Raw genomic sequence first — 20,408 nt, 5'->3', positions numbered from 1 at the left:
GCAGCCAATCACAGGCTGCCGCGGTCTCTGCAGCCAATCACAGGCTGCAGAGGCCTCTGCAGCCAATCACAGGCTGCCGCGTCAGAAAAGGTCGGACTGGAGGAAGAAGAGGGACTCGTCACCAAGACAACGACCGGGTACGTATGAAATGCTTTTTATTTTATTTTTAATCAGCAGCCTCTTTTCTCTATCAGTGATTGATAGAGATAAGTGGCTGCCGATTTGTATAATGTTTTTGACCGGGTTCGGTCAAAACGGGTTCGGCCGAACCCAGTGAAGTTCGGATTCGCTGCGAACCGAACTTTTCCGGAAGTTCGGACCGAAACCGGGTTCGGTTGTCCCGGTTCGCTCATCTCTAGTCATAGCGTAACATAAGCTGACCGGAAACTGTACACGTTTAAAACTGAAGGAAAAATTATTTTGAATGAGGGGGATTCGTGGTATAAAAACTTTACCACCTGCGCCGCATCTTGTTTAAATCTCAGCTTCTATCACGTTTCATTGTAGATTTGTGATTTTTAGTCTGGTGCGGTTACATTGTTTTGTTGGACTTAAATTTCTAAGGAGAATTATGTGGACACCGACTTTCCAATTAATTTTGTGTGACGGTAGAACGGGTGTGCTTAGGTAATTTAAAAATTCCACCGGATAGTTGGTAGCGTCTTCTTGTTCAATGACTCTGTTGATAGAGATATATTCTGCACTTTCCTCATGAACACACGTCAATATTTCACCATTTATTGCTGTTGCCTGGTCGTTGCGAGGGTTCAAAATAGCTCTTTGTCATAGCCATGATTTGTTATTTGCGTTGGCTCACCATACACAGAAGAAATGAGGGCTTGCACTGATGGAACATTACAACATAAATTATCAGGTAAAATAAGTTTCCCTTCTTCTTGCGGATACGTACCGTCACCGATTTTTACTAATAAATCTGAAAACTCTTGTGCATTTGGGTTGCCTCCTGTTCACGCCCGCATATTTATGGTTAAATGTATCGGTATAACGTTGCACCACAGTCTTGAGCTCTTTAGGCAGGCTCTAATTTAATCTAATTTAATCTGCCCTTGTTCCTCGTGGTATGATTGGCAAACTCTGCCTAAAATCGACACAGAAAAGCACTGTCATACCACCCACGGGCTGGTCAATTTGTCTGATATCTCGCAAGGTTCGATCTACTGCTTCTATATTACTAAGCAGCAATCGCGTAGAACCCTTGTTTTGTCGCTGTTTCTAAAAACATTACTGAGATTTCCGTAAGATTCAAGTCAATCGGTATCTTGAACATTGTATGGGCGGTTTTGCCTCTGGGCAACAATGTGGCTGCTATGCCCGATAAAGCAACAGCAAGAGCAGTTTTGCTTTGATTGCGTATTTGGGCCAAAATGACTTTGGTGAGAAATGTTTTTCCCGTCCCGCCGGGTGCATCTAAAAACAGGATTTCTCCTAGAGTACCATCTACGCTATGACACACGCGATCAAATATCATACGCTCTTCCGCTGTCAGACTCGAGACACCGTTTTGCAATATTTCAGCCACTTCCGCTGGATTATAGTTTATTTCCACCTCGTACTCCCTGTTAATGCGTTCCCTGTCTAAAGCTGGTGCAGGTATACCATATTGAGAGACAGGTCTAACCATTATAGATGTAACTATGTCTTGGATAGCCAGCAAACATCGATTCATATTACTTTCATGCAACGTGTCGTTCAGTTCGCCGTTATTGTTTAGTTGTGCATTCCTGAAAAAGTCTTCAACTAATTTTTCCTGATATTTTTGCCACAACTGTGCAGCATCCGAAAGTCCACAAAAAAACTGCAAAATTGCAAACAAAGGACACAAGCGATGTGGACTATCGCTGATGCATGCTTCGGCCAAAGCGCCATCCCAACGCTGATCACCATCTAGCAAGTCACGCACTCGGCAAGCAGCCTGGTAAGTAGGATATTCAATATCGTCAACCTTTCGCAATTCGGCAAAAGAAGAAGGTCTTCGCACTGTAAGTAGAAGTAAGCGTAAGTAATAACATTCTTAGTTGTTTGGATGCACCGTATAGACTCTTCCAATGACGTGTTCTTTTAAAATGCCGGGCTCGCCATTCACAGCTGTTCCACGTCTTCTACGGTTCAAAACACCTTGCTATAAGTATAATATGATGGAACTTTGTTATATAACAATGTTTTTGCAAAATCATCTGTTTCACAAAGTTTAAAGTATGCCAGCAAAGTGATTTGCCTCAGGTTTGCTAACCGCTCTGACACATTTTCAGGGTTGAAGTACACCCGTTGCCCGCCTTCAATGCGAACATCAAGATGCATCACTGGCGGATGTCTCTTGTGAATGTGGAAGCTCAAAATGTGCAACACCACCTCAGAAGCGCTTATATATCGGCCAGATTGGAACCTCGTCGTATCCATTATTATTTCTGAACGCAAACGTGGCCTGATCACTACCCTTGTTGACGTGTCTCTACATATAATAAAAGTGTAAAGTTTGCGTGTCTGTACATTGAAAATATTTGTGAAAAAAAATAATTGGGGGGATGAAGGATAAGTGATTTATCTCTCTTCTATGTGTAATATCCAATACAGACAAATGTTGAAACTGTTGTCCATAGCAACCAATCAGATTACAGTTTCGATTTTTGTGAGTTAGCTAGGAGAATGAAAGCAGCAACCTGATTGGTTATTTTATCTCCCTTCTATGTGTAAGAACTTTTGTCCATAGCAACCAATCAGATTGTAGTTTATATTCTTGTGAGGCAGCAGGTGAATGATAGCAGGGATCTGATTGGTTGCTTTAGCTCCTTACTATGTGTAAAAATTAATGTAGACAAATGTTGGAGCTGTTGTCCATAACAAACAATCAGATTACAGTTCTTTTTTTTCTGAGGAAGCTTGAACAATGAAAGCAGAAACCTGATTGGTAGTTATATGTGCCTGCGATTAATAAAAAAACAATATAGACAAAAGTTGAAGTTGTTGTCCTTAGCAACCAATCAGATAACAGCTGTAATTTGTCTGAGGCAGCTTGAAGAATTTGCAGCAATCTGATTGATTGCAACCTCTCCCTTATATAACAATCAGTATAGATAAAATTTGGAGCAGTTGCCCATAGCAACCCACTGGTGCCTATTTTTCCAAGACAATACAAAAAACTAAATAAAAGTAAAAATGTGATTGGTTGGCATGGTTTCCATGTGTTTGTTGTTGTACTAATGCAATGTAAATGAATTTTTGAAAACATGAAATTTGCATATCTTCTGATTGAGAGAACCTTTTGCGATGAAATAAAAACTAAATGTTACTTCAAGTTGACCCCTATGTTTTTCTAAAAACTCCATCCGAATTGGGTCAGTAGTTTTTACGTGATGCGTGCACAAACAAACAGACAAAAATGTCAAAAGTGATCTTAATGCATTTTATCACTTATACTTCATCTCCCCACCCCAATAATTTTTTTTCGCAAATATTTTCAATGTACAGACACGCAAAGTTTACACTTTTGTTATATGTACAGATTTCAGACACTTTTTGTGCAGGGATGTAGACTAGCTCAAAGGTACATGTCTAAAACTGCGCCGACGTGTTCCAAAATTTAGGCGTTCCGTCAGAACGGGACCCTGAACAGACACAATCTGACACAGACGGAAACTAGAGGTTTCCGTTTCCATCACCATTGATTTCAACGGTGACGGATCCGGTGCCCATGGTTTCCGTTTGTCTCTGTTGTGCGCTGGACCCGTCGTTTTGCCGGAAGCAATAGCGTGGTCGACTACAGAAAATATCACACATGGACCCAGTATATAAGCCTTCCACGTTATGCTTAGATACAGGGCCCCAGCAGACAGTTATCTTATACAGTATAAGATTACTGTCTGCTGGGGTCCAGCAACTAAGCATGCCTAGTGGTAGGCTTAGACACAGGGTTTGACAGACAGTATCACACATGGACCCTGTATCTAAGCCTTCCATGTTAGTCTTAGATACAGGGCCCCAGCAGACATTCATTAATCTTATACAGTTTAAGATTACTGTCTGCTGGGGTCCTGTATCTATGCCCGTCTTGTGGTAGGCATAGATACGGGATCTAACAGACAGTATCACACATGGACCCTGTATCTAAGCCTTCCACGTTATGCTTAGCTACAGGGCCCCAGCAGACAGTAACCTTATACAGTATAAGATTACTGTCTGCTAGGGTCCTGTATCTAAGCATGCCTTGTGGTAGGCTTAGAAATGGGGTCTAACAGACAGTATCACTCATGGAGCCTGTATCTAAGCCTTCCACTTTAGGCTTAGATACAGGGCCCCAGCAGACAGTAATCTTATACAGTATAAGATTACTATCTGCTGGGGTCCTGTATCTAAGCCTACCTTGTGGTAAGCTTAGATACAGGGTCTAACAGACCATGTCACCCATGGACCCTGTATCTAAGCCTACCTCATAGTATACTTAGATACGTGGCCCATGTCTGATCCTGTCTGATGGGCCCTGATGATTTCTGTTGGATTCTCTATGGGGTTTAGGTCAAACGAGTTTGCTGGCCAATCAAGCACAGTGATATGGTGGTTATTAAACCAGGTATTGGTACTTTTGTCAGTGTGGGCAGGTGCCAAGTCCTGCTGGAAAATGAAATCAGCATCTCTATAAAGCTTGTCAGCAGAGGGAAGAATGAAAGAATGAAGTGCTCGAAAATTTCCTGCTAGACGGCTGTGTTGACTCTGGACTTGATATAACACAGTGGACCAACACTATTGCTCAGTGGTCCAATGTCCTGTTTCCAGTTGTAAGTAAATTTTGCATTTCATTTGGAAATCAAGGTCCCTGGAGGAAAAGTGGAGGGGCATCAATCCAAGTTGCTTGCGGTCCAGTGTGAAGTTTGCACAATCAGTGATTGTTTGGGGGCCATGTCATCTGCTGGTTTTGGTATGTGTATATATATATATATATGTGTGCGTGTGTGTATTCTTATGCGGCAGTTGCCTCAAGGTAATATATAATAATTAAAGGGGTTGTCTCGGCATGTGGCGATTTTTCATACTGATGACCAGTCCACAGGATAAGTCATCAGTATATGTTCGGTGGGGGTCTGACACCTTGGACCTTGCACCAGTATGAAAAACCAGCCCATGCCCAGACAACCCCTTTAAGTACTTTGCCATGTTTATTAGCATTTTGTATAATATATAAAATGAACGAACGAACGAACGAACGAACGAACGAGGTGTACTCACCTTTGCATTAAACAGTTGTGCTACCACTTTTCTGTTTAGGACTTTTCATAGATTAGCCAGAATTTTCTATAGTAGAGTGGCAGTGAACTCAGAATACATGGTAATAGGAAGGACACTTCTGGTAAATTTACACCTGTGATTATCCCACAGATTTAAATAGGAAGAAAAGAACAAAAAACACAGCGCCACATAGTGCAGGTTACCCAGGTAGGTTATAGTAATGATTACCAATGAACTGCTAACCTGGTAATAGATGTAAGAAGGCTCTGAATGATGTGTGAGCTGCCAAGACTCGATGCCGGTGATCCTTCAGGAGACCGCAGTGAATAGTGGTATAGATGAGAGGTGAGAGGAAAGTTGAGTCTTCAGGAGGCGCTGCTACACACAGAGTAATGTTGCAAACCCGTGAACGGTAGTAACTCACGTATGCAGTTTGAAGTACCAAGGTTTATTGAAGAAACAAGTGGCAACGCGTTTCAATGCTGGAACAGCATCTTCATCAGACTCCACTTTCCTCTCACCTATACCACAGATTTAAGTAGGGCTTGCAAAAATCAATGCATGCGCTGCAGAAATAACTCTATTTAGATGTATGGAATGGATTCAATGTGGCAGAAATTTCTGCAACAAATCTGCCGCATCTAAATATACACTAAGGCTGGATTCCCACACAGCAATTACTCTAGTTTTCAGTTCCATTTTACTGCTTTTTTTTCAATCTCAATTGGTGCCCTATTATGGCTCTTTACAACACTAAGCTATAACACAACCATGTGCATGAGGCCTAAAAGATTTATCCTTTTTACTTCCTAGCTCATCCAGACATTTCCATTTTTTGGTTGGGATGGGAAAAGTAAAAGGATACCAAATTGCATAAAAAATAATTCTGCTTGTACTTATAATGTACTCATATAATCATCTTAAATATAGCAATACTTTATCCATGTGAAATGGCTATATAACCTCCAAGAGCAAAGTTACCCATTTTAAGTTTAGCTTTCTCTCAAAGAGTAAAGATGGTGATACACATAAGATAGCTGTGTTCGGCTGTCCAGGCCTGGACACCATAGCGGCGTCCATGAACATGCAATCATATATGATTATGACCAGCACGATACAGCCTCGATTAATTAGTGGGAAAACAGGTGTGTAGCTGCTATTGTCGTCTCCTTATTGGTCCCAATGTATATAAATAACTTCATACTCCTGTGTCAAACCACCCCCTGACAAAGCATTTTAAATTTATGTAGCTCTGTCTATCCTATTTCACAAATTTTTTGGGGGGTTTATGCTTGGTGAACTTGCAACCTATATATATATATATATATATATTATACCTTGTAAGTTATATTTATATTTTCTTGCTTATTGTTATAATTATCAAATCCTGGATTTTAGTTGCTTTTTTACCATTCTTGACTATACCCTTACTTACATTTGTGTTTATTATTACGCTACATCAGGGTTTCCACCATTTTTTTATTCTTTAAGTCTGTGTGTTTACTCAGTTTTTTAATTATTATGTACTTGGTTCTTTTTATCGATGAAAATAATAAAACATTGGTAGTATCTACTTGACCATATACTTGTGTTCGGCATGTTCTGTTTGTATTGGTGGTTTGCATTGTTATATACATTTAGCGTTGCTTGTAAATCCAACATACCTTATCTCTGTTTGTCCCCATATGTGTAGAAAACAGTTTAGGCACAAATGTACATATTGTGAACACAAATTCTGAGGATCCAATTTTTTGTGGGTTAGAAATATAGTATATGCTATTGTGCATGCAGATATATTACCACATGTGCGGAATATTGAATTTATTCTTAAACACAACGTAGAATAATTTAGTTAATATTTTGGACTTTCTATTTATTTACTTTTATAATAGCTACGATTTTTGTCTTTTCAGTATTTGGCTTTATTGCCTGTAACTGAAGTACTGTTACCAATGATATTGTCATAGGTAATTCAGGAGAGACAAAATTTATTAAAAGTACTGTATATGGACACCCCTGCTAATTATTGATTTCATGTGTTTTAGCCGCACCCATTGTAAAAAGAGGCATAAAATCAAGCACACAGCCATTCAATCTCTATAGACAAACATTGGTAGTTGTGGCCATTAACTTCGTGATTTTTTTAATAAAAATGTCAGTCAGCGTGTTTGATGCAACTCTCAAATACATTTTTATTAAAAATTATTTTAACTTTTTCAGATACAGCTGCTTTGTATTCTATATATAGGACAGCTGTATATTTCGCTAAGACGTGAAACTGTCAGGTCCGCGGGACTGATGTGTACAGTGTTAGTGTATGAACTTAGATGTGATTGATAACCGGTGGATGCTGCGTGTCAGAGACACGCAGGACCTACTATCACTGAAACCGTCAGTCCCATGGACCTGACGGGTACAGGATTCAGCCCTAAATACAGATGCTCTATATATACACGATACAAAGCAGCTGTATCTGAAAAAGTAAAAATAATTTGTAATACATTTTTTTTTTAAATTGCACTAAACACACTGAATTTTTTTTTTTTTTTAAAACACTTTCAAAGGTTACATACTGTAGTTACATAGTTAGTTACATAGTTTGTTGAAAAAAGATATATGTGCATCAAGTTCAAACAAGGGATGGGAGAAAGGGAAGGAATGAAACACAATTTCTACACATTGACATATGATATGATATTTTTTAGTTCTAGGAAATTATTTAAGCCTTTTTTTAAAGCCATCTACTGTCCCTGCTGCGACCAGCTCCTGCGGTAGACTATTCCATAGATTCACAGTTCTCACAGTAAAGAAGGCTTGTCACCCCTGCAGATTGAACCTTTTTTCTCCAGACGGAGGGAGTGCCCCCTTGTCTTTTGAGGGGGTTTTACATAGAACAGGTTTTCACTATATTTCTTGTATGGGCCATTCATATATTTATATAAGTTAATCATGTCCCCCCTTAGTCCTCTCTTTTCAAGGCTGAATAGGTTTAATTTTTTCTTACCTCATAACTTAGATTCTCCATTCCCCTTATTAGTTTAGTTGCTCTTCTTTGTATTTTTTCCAACTCCAGGGCATCTTTTCTATGAACTGGAGCCCAAAACTGAGCTGCATATTCTAGATGAGGCCTCACTAATGCTTTGTAAAGTGGTAATATTATATCCCTGTCCCGCGAGTCCATGCCTCTTTTAATACACGACACTATATTGCTGGCCTTAGAAGCAGCTGGTTGACATTGCATGCTGTTATTTAATCTATGATCTACGAGTACACCCAGATCCTTCTCAACAAGTGACTCCCCCAGTGTAGCTCCCCCTAGGACATATGGTGCATGCAGATTGTTGGTACCCAGATCCATAACTTTACATTTATCTACATTAAACCTCATTTACCAAGTGGACGCCCAAACACACAGTGTGTCCAAATTGACTTGTAATTTACGAACATCTTCCATAGACTGTACAATACTACATAGCTTGGTGTCATCTGTAAAAAAAAAAAAAAAAAATAGAAACAGTGCTATTAATCCCATCCTAAATATCATTAATAAATAAGTTGAATAATAGTGGTCCCAGCTCTGAACCCTGGGGTACACCACTTATAACCGGGGACCATTCAGAGTAGGAATCATTGACCACAACTCTCTGGATACGGTCCTTGAGCCAATTTTCAATCCAATAACAAGCTATACTTTCTAGACCTATTGACCTTAATTTACCTATTAGGTGTCTATAAGGGAAAGTGTCAAATGCCTTTGCAAAGTTCAAAAACACTAAATCCACAGCGGCCCCTCTGTCTAGGCTTCTACTCACCTCTTCATCAAAACAAATCAGGTTGGTTTGACAATCTCTGTCCGTAGTATATCCGTGGTGGCTGTCACTTATAGTACAATTTTTTTGTCACATACTCCTGTATATAGTCCCTCAATAGTCCCTAAAATATTTTTCCCATGATGGATGTTTGGCTTACTGGTCTATAATTATCCGGAGTAGACCTAGAACACTTTTTGAAAATAGGCACCACATTCGCCCTACCCCAGTCCCTTGGAAATTTACCAGCCAGTAGAGAATCTCTAAATATTATAAAGAGGGGGACAGAAATAACTGAAGTTCTTTAACAACTCTTGGATGTAACACATCTGGTCCCGGAGCCTTGTGCACACTTATTTTATTTAACTTAGCTTGGATAATATCTACATTCAGCCAGTTCAGTATATTAATTGATGTATTAACAGCAGTGGCACTGGCTACATCAGCTGCTCTTTCTTCTGTTGTGTATACGGAGCTAAAGATCCCATTTAGTAACTCTGTGTCACGAGAGGTACGTGGACCCACTGGGCTGTACTGCCTTGATGGTATTTCAGCTGGCCAACAGGACACAGGACACAAATCACAGTTTATAGTTCATATAGGTGTACCTGTGGTAGCTCAGATAGTAGCAAGACAGGCTTGGCTGGGACTATGCAGCATGCTGGTGCCAGGCATTGTGAAGCAGGACAGGCGTCGTACTCAGCGCAGAACGGCTCCAACTCAATATGGCACTTGACCAGGATAGCACGGGATACAGGTTACAGGTAGTAGGAACCGGAAACACTGGGAACTGGAAAACACTAGGACACCATTTGCATAGACAAACTAGGGAAACGACAACAAGGCTCAGGCAAGGCAGAGCCCTTCTTATAGTCCAGGATGCTCTGGGAGCAATCAGCTCGATCTCACACCTGTGTGCGCTCCAAGGCTGGACTGAGCTCGCGAGCGCACCCTGGTGGTCACTGTGGAACAGGACGGCAGCATGTGCAGACATCTCTGGAGAGAAGGGCGTCGACCGGATGGAAGGAGTTTGTGGTCAGCGACCACAGACGTTACACTCTGCCTTCTCTTAATCCCCTGTAACCAACACTCCATTACTACTATTTAGGGGTCCTACATGTTCAGACCTTGGCTTTTTTGCATTTATATACTTGAAGAATTTTTTGGAATTTGTTTTGCTATCTTTGGAGACCTGCCGTTCATTTTGTTTTTTTTTCCGATTTTATTATTTTTTACAGATTTTATTAAGCTTTTTTTTCATTTACAAAGGCTAGAGCTGTACCCTCAGATTTGTATTTTTCAAATGCCCTTTTTTTTAATCATATATTGCCCTTTTTATAGAAGGTGTAAGCCATGTGGGATTTAATTTTAGTAGTTTATACTTTTACCTAGGTTTACATAGCCTTTAAATGTGGCATAGGATGCCACCTTTGCCACAAGTCAGTTTTTTACATTTCTGATCTGCTAAATCTGCCCCAGTCAACTGTAATTACTATTATTGTAAAGTGAAAGTGTCTAGGAGTAACAACAGCTTAGCCGCCGAGAGCTAAAGTTTGTGGTGCAAATCAATTGTTTCCTCTCTGTTTCATCACTCACTACAGAGTTCCCAACTACATTTGGAAGTGACACCAGCGCAAGAACTGTGCACCAGGAGCTACATGAAGTGTTTTTTCATGGATAGAGCAGCTGCACACAAACCTCTGGTGCAATGGAGACGTGTTCTCTAGAGTTATAAATCACATTCATTATCTGGCAGTGTAAGGGATGAATCTGGGTTTTGTGTATGCTCAGAGAATACTACCTACCGAAATTCATAGTGCTTCTTATAAAATTTTGTAGAGAAGGGATAATAGTCTGGGGCTATTTCTCAGGATTTTGGCTAGACTCCTCATCTCCAATGAATAGTCATTTTAATGTTACAATATTCAAAGACATTTTAAACAATTCTATACTTCCAACTATGCGTCAACAGTTTGGGGAAGGACCTTTCCTGTTCCAGCGTGATTTATCCCTTGTGCACCAAACGAGGTCCATAACATGGTTTGTTGTGGAGAAACTCGAGTGGCCTGCACAGAGCCCTGTTTTTAACCCCTTTGGAAAACTTTTGGGATAAATTGGAATGCGGATTACAAGCCAGACCTTCTCGTCCAAGATCAGTGCTTGACATTTCAAATGCTCTTTTGGCTGAATGGGTACACATTCCCACAGATACACTCCAAAATCTTGTTGAAAACCTTCCCAAAAGAGTGGAGTCTGTTATAGCAGCAAAAATCGCCCAAACTCTAATTTATTGCTCATGGTTTTGGAATGGGATGTGCCACAAGCTAATATATGTGAAATGGTCAGGTGTTCACATACTTTTGGCTATATAGAGTATTTTTAATGACTGACTGGCTCATTTATTTATGCATACACATCCCTCATCTATTATAGGCTTGACAAACTGCACGTTGTTGCTGTGGTTTTTGGCGTATTACTATACCACAATGCTCCATGAGTATAACTTGTGTTTTAGCATTTTATGTGTAATATTGGCATACTTTGTACTAGAGATGAGGAAAACTGTGAAAATTTTCTCCGCCAGCTTTTTGCGAATGGACAAATGTCTTTTAATGAAGACGTATTTCCCCCATATAAAACCAGGAAGACTGAAATGCTTTAACACAAATCCCTATTTTAATCTCTATTGTCTTATATAGAGTAATATGGCTCCATAATAGTAAATTTTATATGCCTGCCAGAGATGAGCAAATTGATGCCACACAAATCAAATACATTACAAAATTCCCAAAAGTTTCAGATTTTCACGTATTCGAAACTTTTGGGATTCCTCCCATACGAATTGCGCAAAATAGCGGCCGCCATTTTAGATATCAGAAGTAGACATGAAGATATAGAAAAAGGATCACATGACCTCAGGGGGTCAATCCTGATGGGATAGTGGTGTAAGTCACTGATGACTATGTGGATGACAGTCATATAAGTTATAAAGCTACTATAAACATCCAAAACAGTAATTGTGTGGGCATACAGATAGGAGAGACAAGACATCAGAGAGTGAGAGATAGTAAAACACAGAATACAGATAGATAGTGTTATTATTCATGGTGCTGATAGCGTGTCAATGCCTGCTGATACAGACATTACAGACGTGATGTCACTCATTGTTTTCCATATATTTAATAGTGCCAGCAAAAATTGGTGGTGTAACGTTACTCATTGTTTTGCATATATCTAATTGCTAATAATAGTGCCATTGCTTCTTCACTTTTCTGGACGATCCGCACACTGTCACTGGCACATGTAGTTGTGGCGGGGAAAGTCTTGAATTATATATACAGTTAGGTCCACAATTACTTGGACAGTAACACAATCTTCATGATTTGGGCTCTGCATGCCACCACATTGAATTTGAAATGAAACAACTGAGATGCAATTGAAGTGTAGACTTTCAGGTTTAAAACAAGGGGTTGAACAAAAATATCCTGTGAAACGTTTAGGAATTGCAATCATTTTTCTACCTAGCCTCCTCATTTCAGGGGCTCAAAAGTAATTGGACAAATTAACATTACCATAAATAAAATGTTTTTTTTTTAATACTTTGTAAAGAATGTTTTGCAGGCAATGACTGCCTGACGTCTTGAACCCATGGACATCAACAAACGCTGGGCTCCCTCTTTTGTGATGCTTTGCCAGGCCTTTACTGCAGCTGTCTTCAGTTGTTACTTGTTTGTGGTTATATCTGCCTTAAATTTTGTCTTAACCCCTTAAGGACACGGCCAATTTTGGCCTTGAGGACAGAGCAATTTTTTTCGATTTCCCTCTTTGCATCCCGACGCTCATAACTTTTATTTTTTGTACGACGTAGTTGTATGAGACTCTGTTTTTTTGCGGGACGAGTTGTACTATATGTAGGTACCATTTTTTGGTACAAATACATTATCGTTTAATTTCTATACATTTTTATTTTGGCGAAAATGCAGAAAAAAAAGCAGTTCCGCTGCAGTTTTAATATTTTTTCTTATAAATAATGGTATACATTTGTTGTACAGGTTGTTACGGTCGTGGCAATACCAACTATGTCTATATTATTTCATGTTTTGGGACTTATATTTGAAAACGTTTATTTATTATAAAAAATGTGTGTTTCTGTGTATTTTTTTTACTTTTTATTTATTTATTTATCATTCATTTTTTTTTACATTCATTTAACTTTTTTTTTTTAATCCCATAAAGGGATTTATCATTTTGATTTTTATTTTGTAACTGCAATGTACTGGCATAGATCTTTATGCCAGTACATTAGCCTGTGTACTGATTGTACACAGGCAGTTGTTAGGGCATACCTCAGTATGCCCTAACAACAGGAAATATGTTCAGACAGCCCTGGGGTCCTTCAATGGACCCTGGGCTGTCTGGCCATATGAGTTGTGGGCTTTGATCGCGTCACAGTTATTTTCTGTGACGCGATCAAAATGCAGTCCCCTCTCCTTGAACGCCGTGATCAGCTTTGATAACGGCATTCAAGGGGTTAACGGCGGAGAGAAATGTTGTTATTTTTTAATACTTTGTAGAGAATCCTTTGCAGGCAATGACTGCCTGAAGTCTGGAACCCATGGACATCACCAAACGCTGGGTGTCCTACTTTGTGATGCTTTGCCAGGCCTTTACTGCCGCTGTCTTCAGTTGTTGCTTGTTTGTGGGTCTTTCTGCCTTAAGTTTTGTCTTAAGCAAGTGAATTGCGCTCGATTGGGTTGAGATCTTGTGATTGACTTGGCCATTGCAGAATATTCCACTTTTTTGTCTTAAAAAACTCCAGGGTTGCTTTCGCAGTATGTTTTGGGTCATTGTCCATCTGTACTGTGAAGTGATGTCCAATCAACCTTGCTGCATTTGGTTGAATCTTAGCAGAAAATATATCCCTGAACACTTCAGAATTCATCCAGCTGCTTCTGTCTTCAGTCACATCAATAAACACTAGTGACCCAGTACCTTTGGCAGCCATGTATGCCCATGACATCGCACTGCCTCCACCATGTTTAATAGAGGATGTGGTGTGCTTTGTATCATGAGCTGTTCCAAACCTTCTCCATACTTTCACCCTCCCGTCATTCTGGTACAGGTTGATCTTAGTTTCATCTGTCCAAAGAATGGTGTTCCAGAACTGGGCGGCTTCTTTAGATGTTGTCTGGCAAAGTCTAATCTGCCCTTTCTATTTTTGAGGCTGGTTAGTGGTTTGCATCCTGTGGTGAACCCTCTGTATTTGCTCTCATGAAGTCTTCTCTTTATGGTAGACTTAGATACTGATACACCTACTTCCAGGAGAGTGTTCTTCACTTAGGTAGATGTTGTGAAGGGGTTTTTCTTCACCATGGAAAGGATTTGCGATCATCCACCACTGTTGTCTTCCGTGGACATCCAGGACTTTTGGAGTTCACGGGATCACCAGTGTGCTCTTTTTTTTTTTCAAGAATGTACCAAAGTGTTGATTTGGCCACTCCTAACATATGTGCCATTCTTCATTTTTGTTTCAGCCTAACGATGGTCTGTGTCACTTGCATTGAGAGCTCCTTTGATGTTGTGGGTTCACAGCAGCAGCTTCCCAATGCAAATGCCACACCTGGAATCAAATCCAGACCTTTTACTTGCTTAATTGATCATGGATTAATGAGGGAATAGCCCATGCAGTCCATTAAATAGCCTTTGAGATAATTGTCCAATTACCTTTGGTCCCTTGAAAAAGAGGCCGCTACATATTAAAGAGCTGGAATTCCTAAACCCTTCCTCATTACTAATGCTGTCTTGGCATTAAAGAGCTTGAATTGGTGTTTGATACAGTCCTAAAATACCTCATACAGGTCAATAGGGGGACTTTGCGATGAATTTATTCGGACCGTATCGAATCTGATGGCCTGTTCGACCAAATCTCATCCAAAATGAATTTTGGGGAATTCACTCATATCTAATGCCGGTGAAGCTAAATTTTAAAAGACTCACTTTTGTCTATTTACCCTTAGCAATATGCAGTATGCGTTTCCATTATTAGATATATGTTTATTACATGGGCTGATCATTTTGCGCACTTGTACACATATTATAAATAAAAAAAGAATAATATTGTAGTGGATTTTGTTTTATCCACACTGCATTTTGTAATTTTTTCATTATCTAGCTGTAATATAAAATATTTTTTTTTGTTCAAATGATATAATTTGGAACAATACATTTACAATAAAGGATTGATCATAATTCTGCATTTTTTTTTAGAGATCCCCCTTTTTATGTCTACTATAAGCGTGTGTTTTGCTTTATGTTCTTTAACCCCTTAAGGACGCAGCCTAGTTTGGGCCTTAAGGCTCAGAGCCCATTTTTCAAATCTGACATATTTCACTTTATGTGGTAATAACGTCGGAATGCTTAAACCTATCCAAGCGATTCTGAGATCGTTTTCTTGTGACACTTTGGGCTTCATGTTCGTGGTAAAATTTGGTCGATAAATTCAGTCTTTATTTGTGAAAAATTGCAAAATTTAGAGAAAATTTACAAAAAATAGCATTTTTCAGAATTTAAATGCATCTGCTTGAAAAACAGACGGTAATACCACCCAAAATAGTTACTAGTTCACATTTCCCATATGTCTACTTTAGATTGGCATCGTTTTTTGAACATTAGTTTATTTTTCTTGGACGTTACAAGGCTTAGAACATAAACAGCAATTTCTCATATTTTTAAGAAAATTTCAAAAGCCTTATTTTTAAGGTACCAGTTCAGTTCTGAAGTGGATTTGAGGGGCCTATGTATTAGAAACCCCCATAAAACACCCCATTTTAAAAACTAGACCCCTCAAAGTATTCAAAACAGCATATAGAAAGTTTTTTAACCCTTCAGGCATTTCACAGGAATTAAAGCAAAGTGGAGGGGAAATTTGCAAATTTCATTTTTTCTGCTGAATTTCAATTTTATTCATTTTTTTTCTGTAACAGAGAAGGTTTTACCAGAGAAATACTACTAAATCTGTATTGTCCAGATTCTGCAGTTTTTAGAAATGTCCCACATGTGGCTCTAGTGTTCTCGTAGACTAAAACACAAGCCCCAGAAGCAAAGAAGCACCTAGTGCATTTTGAGGCCTCTTTTTTATTAGAATATATTTTAGGCAGCATGCCAGGTTTGAAGAGGTGTTGAGGTATCAAAGCAATGGAAACCCACCAGAAGTGACCCCATTTTGGAAACTACACCCTTCAAGGAATTCATTTATGGTTTTTGTTATCATTTTGACCGCACAGTTTTTTCACAGCACCTATTTGAATTGGGCTGTGAAATGAAAAAAATGATATTTTTTCAAAAAAGATGTCATTTTTTATCAAAATTTCTTATTTTCACAGGGAACAACATACCCCATTTTGTTGCCCAATTTGTCCTGAGTGTGCCAATACCCCATTTGTGGTGATAAACTGCCGTTTGGGCCCATGGGAGGGCTCAGAAGGAAAGGAGTGCTATGTGTTTGTTGGAGTCCAGATTTTGCTGGATTGGCTTTCGGTTGCCATGTCGCATTTGCAGAGCCCCAGAGGTATCAAAGCAATGGAAACCCACCAGAAGTGATCCCATTTTGGAAACTACACCCCTCAAGGAATTTATTTATGGTTTTTGTTATCATTTTGACCGCACAGTTTTTTCACAGCACCTATTTGAATTGGGCTGTGAAATGAAAAAAATGATATTTTTTCCAAAAAAATGTCATTTTTGATCAAAATTTCTTATTTTCACAGGGAACAACATAACCCATTTTGTTGCCCAATTTGTCCTGAGTGCGGCAATACCCCATTTGTGGTGATAAACTGCCGTTTGGGCCCATTGGAGGGCTCAGAAGGAAAGGAGTGCTATGTGTTTGTTGGAGTCCAGATTTTGCTGGATTGGCTTTCGGTTGCCATGTCGCATTTGCAGAGCCCCAGAGGTATCAAAGCAATGGAAACCCACCAGAAGTGACCCCATTTTGGAAACTACACCCCTCAAGGAATTCATTTATGGTTTTTGTTATCATTTTGACCGCACAGTTTTTTCACAGCACCTATTTGAATTGGGCTGTGAAATGAAAAAAATGATATTTTTTCCAAAAAAATGTCATTTTTGATCAAAATTTCTTATTTTCACAGGTAACAACATACCCCATTTTGTTGCCCAATTTGTCCTGAGTGCGGCAATACCCCATTTGTGGTGATAAACTGCCGTTTGAGCCCATGGGAGGGCTCAGAAGGAAAGGAGTGCTATGTGTTTGTTGGAGTCCAGATTTTGCTGGATTGGCTTTCGGTTGCCATGTCGCATTTGCAGAGCCCCAGAGGTATCAAAGCAATGGAAACCCACCAGAAGTGACCCCATTTTGGAAACTACACCCCTCAAGGAATTCATTTATGGTTTTTGTTATCATTTTGACCGCACAGTTTTTTCACAGCACCTATTTGAATTGGGCTGTGAAATGAAAAAAATGATATTTTTTCCAAAAATATGTCATTTTTGATCAAAATTTTTTATTTTCACAGGGAACAACATACCCCATTTTGTTGCCCAATTTGTCCAGAGTGTGGCAATACCCCATTTGTGGTGATAAACTGCCGTTTGGGCCCATGGGAGGGCTCAGAAGGAAAAGACCACCATTTGGCCTACTGGAGCTTTTCTGGTGCTAAGTCATGTATGCAGAAGCCCCTGAGGTACCAGTACAGTTGAAACCCCCGAGAAGTGACCCCATTTTAAAAACTACACCCCTTAAGACATTCATCTAGAGGTGTAGTGAGCATTTTGACCCCACAGGTACTGTGTAAAAGATAATGCGCAGCAGATGGTGCAGTGTGAGATTTGCAATTTTATATATATATATGCCATTTCAGTGTCCAATATATTGTGCCCAGCATGCGCCACCGGAGATATACACCCCTTAAATTGTAATGTGGGTTCTCCTGGGTACGGCAATACCCTACATGTGGCTGTTATCAGCTGCCTGGGCACACGGCAGGACTTAGAAGGGAAGGACCACCATTTGGCCTACTGGAGCTTTTCTGGTGCTAAGTCATGTATGCAGAAGCCCCTGAGGTACCAGTACAGTTGAAACCCCCGAGAAGTGACCCCATTTTAAAAACTACACCCCTTAAGACATTCATCTAGAGGTGTAGTGAGCATTTTGACCCCACAGGTACTGTGTAAAAGATAATGCGCAGCAGATGGTGCAGTGTGAGATTTGCAATTTTATATATATATATGCCATTTCAGTGTCCAATATATTGTGCCCAGCATGCGCCACCGGAGATATACACCCCTTAAATTGTAATGTGGGTTCTCCTGGGTACGGCAATACCCTACATGTGGCTGTTATCAGCTGCCTGGGCACATGGCAGGACTTAGAAGGGAAGGACCACCATTTGGCCTACTGGAGCTTTTCTGGTGCTAAGTCATGTATGCAGAAGCCCCTGAGGTACCAGTACAGTTGAAACCCCCGAGAAGTGACCCCATTTTAAAAACTACACCCCTTAAGACATTCATCTAGAGGTGTAGTGAGCATTTTGACCCCACAGGTACTGTGTAAAAGATAATGCGCAGCAGATGGTGCAGTGTGAGATTTGCAATTTTATATATATATATGCCATTTCAGTGTCCGATATATGGTGCCCAGCATGTGCCACCGGAGACAAACACCCCATCGATTGTAATGTGGGTTCTCCTGGGTACGGCAATACCCTACATGTGGCTGTTATCTGCTGCCTGGGCAAACGGCATGGCTCAAAAGGGAAAGATGAGGGGGATAAGCTGTGCGGAGTGCATCAGGGTAAATTAAAAATCAAGGGACGTATGGTAAATTTTAAAGCAATCTTTCATACAGAGCCCTGGTTTTTCAGGACACGTGTCACATTGATATATTGTGACTTTCCTTATCCCCCTCTTATAGCAGACTCTGCACCTCTTTTGAGTCTTTCCCTTCCCACCAGTTTGGGGAACTTCTCCTGGAAAGTGTTGCCCTGGTACGATGCGTGTGACCTCGCTTCCAGAAGTACTGGGTGCCCCCTCTTCCTGGTCCCTAAAGATTAGTTTCTTGATAACCACCTCTTGAAATTCCAGGAAAGTTCCCCTCTGGCCTGCACATCGATGTAGCACGTACGCATTGTACAATGCCATCTGTATGATGTGCACGGCCACCTTCTTATACCACACCCGCGATTTGCGCATGGCGCTGTAGGGCTTCAGGACTTGATCTGACAAGTCCACCCCTCCCATGTACCTATTGTAGTCCAGGATGCAGTCTGGTTTGGGGGTCTCTGTACTGGTACCTCGTACAGGTACATGGGTACTGGTGTGGCCATGTATTGTTGTCAATACAAGGACATCTCTCTTGTCCTTGTACTTGACACACAATATGTTGCTGCTAGAATGTGCCCTGCTCTCACCCCTTTTGAGTGTTTGCCCAAGCAGTGTCTTAGGGAGGCCTCTCAGGTTTTTTCTAGCAGTGCCGCATGCCACAATACTTCTGGAAGCGAGGCACTTGAAGAGTGGGATGCTGGTATAAAAATTATCCAGGTAGAGGTGGTAACCCTGGTCCAGCAGTGGGTGCACCAAATCCCACACAATTTTTGCATTAATTCCCAGTAAGGGGGGGCATTCTGGGGGCTGAATACTGCTGTCCTTCCCTTCATATATCCTGAATTTGTAGGTATACCCTGATGCACTCTCGCACAGCTTACACATCTTCACGCCATACCTTGCCCTCTTACTCGGCAGGTACTGGCGGAATTGAAGCCTCCCTTTAAAATGTACCAGGGACTCATCTATAGAAATACACTTCTCGGGGGTGTATGCTTGGGCAAACCGGGCACTGAAATGGTCTAATAGGGGTCTCAGTTTATACAAACGGTCAAAACTGGGGTCATCTCGGGGTGGGCACTGCTCATTATCAGTATAATGTAGGAAGCGAAGTATTGCCTCATAACGCATCCTGGACATGGCCATACGGTACATCGGGGTGTGGTATAGGATGTCCGTGCTCCAGTAGGTCCTAATGGACGGCTTTTTCAGAAGCCCCATATTCAAGTGAAGTCCCCAGAACTTGCCCAACTCTGCTGCGTCTACAGGAGTCCACCTCTGGGATTGGGCATAAAATGAGTTTGGGTTCTTGGTGATATATTGTTGGGCATATAAATTTGTCTGGGACACCATAAGATCTAGAAAATCATCAGTAAAAAAGAACTTGAAAAAGTCCATCTCACTGAGCCCTGCCGTGTTAAATTTGATCCCTGGGCTGCCCGTGTACTCAGGGATTTGGGGTTCATAGTGGTCTGGTGTGGGCGACCAAATGGTGTCACTTCGCTCAGGGGTATCAATTGT

At 40.5% G+C, this 20,408-nt stretch overlaps 1 protein-coding gene across 1 annotated transcript in view; it reads right to left on the bottom strand.

Annotated features, from left to right (window-relative positions):
* Positions 1 to 767: 767 nt before the first annotated feature.
* The window catches only part of LOC142652535 (uncharacterized), a 41,772-nt gene continuing 22,131 nt past the window's right edge, over positions 768 to 20,408 (bottom strand). The window contains exons 4-5 of the mRNA XM_075828180.1: positions 1,903 to 1,998; positions 768 to 844 (exon numbers count right to left, since the gene is read on the bottom strand). Of these exons, the coding sequence (XP_075684295.1) occupies positions 768 to 844; positions 1,903 to 1,998 (173 nt within the window). The remainder of the gene's footprint in view (positions 845 to 1,902; positions 1,999 to 20,408) is intronic.

The sequence above is a fragment of the Rhinoderma darwinii genome, chromosome 5 (genome assembly GCF_050947455.1).
Source record: "Rhinoderma darwinii isolate aRhiDar2 chromosome 5, aRhiDar2.hap1, whole genome shotgun sequence".
Lineage (NCBI taxonomy): Eukaryota > Metazoa > Chordata > Amphibia > Anura > Rhinodermatidae > Rhinoderma > Rhinoderma darwinii.
The sequence above is the reverse complement of the archived record's forward strand: the minus strand, read 5'-3'. Positions and strand labels throughout refer to the sequence as shown.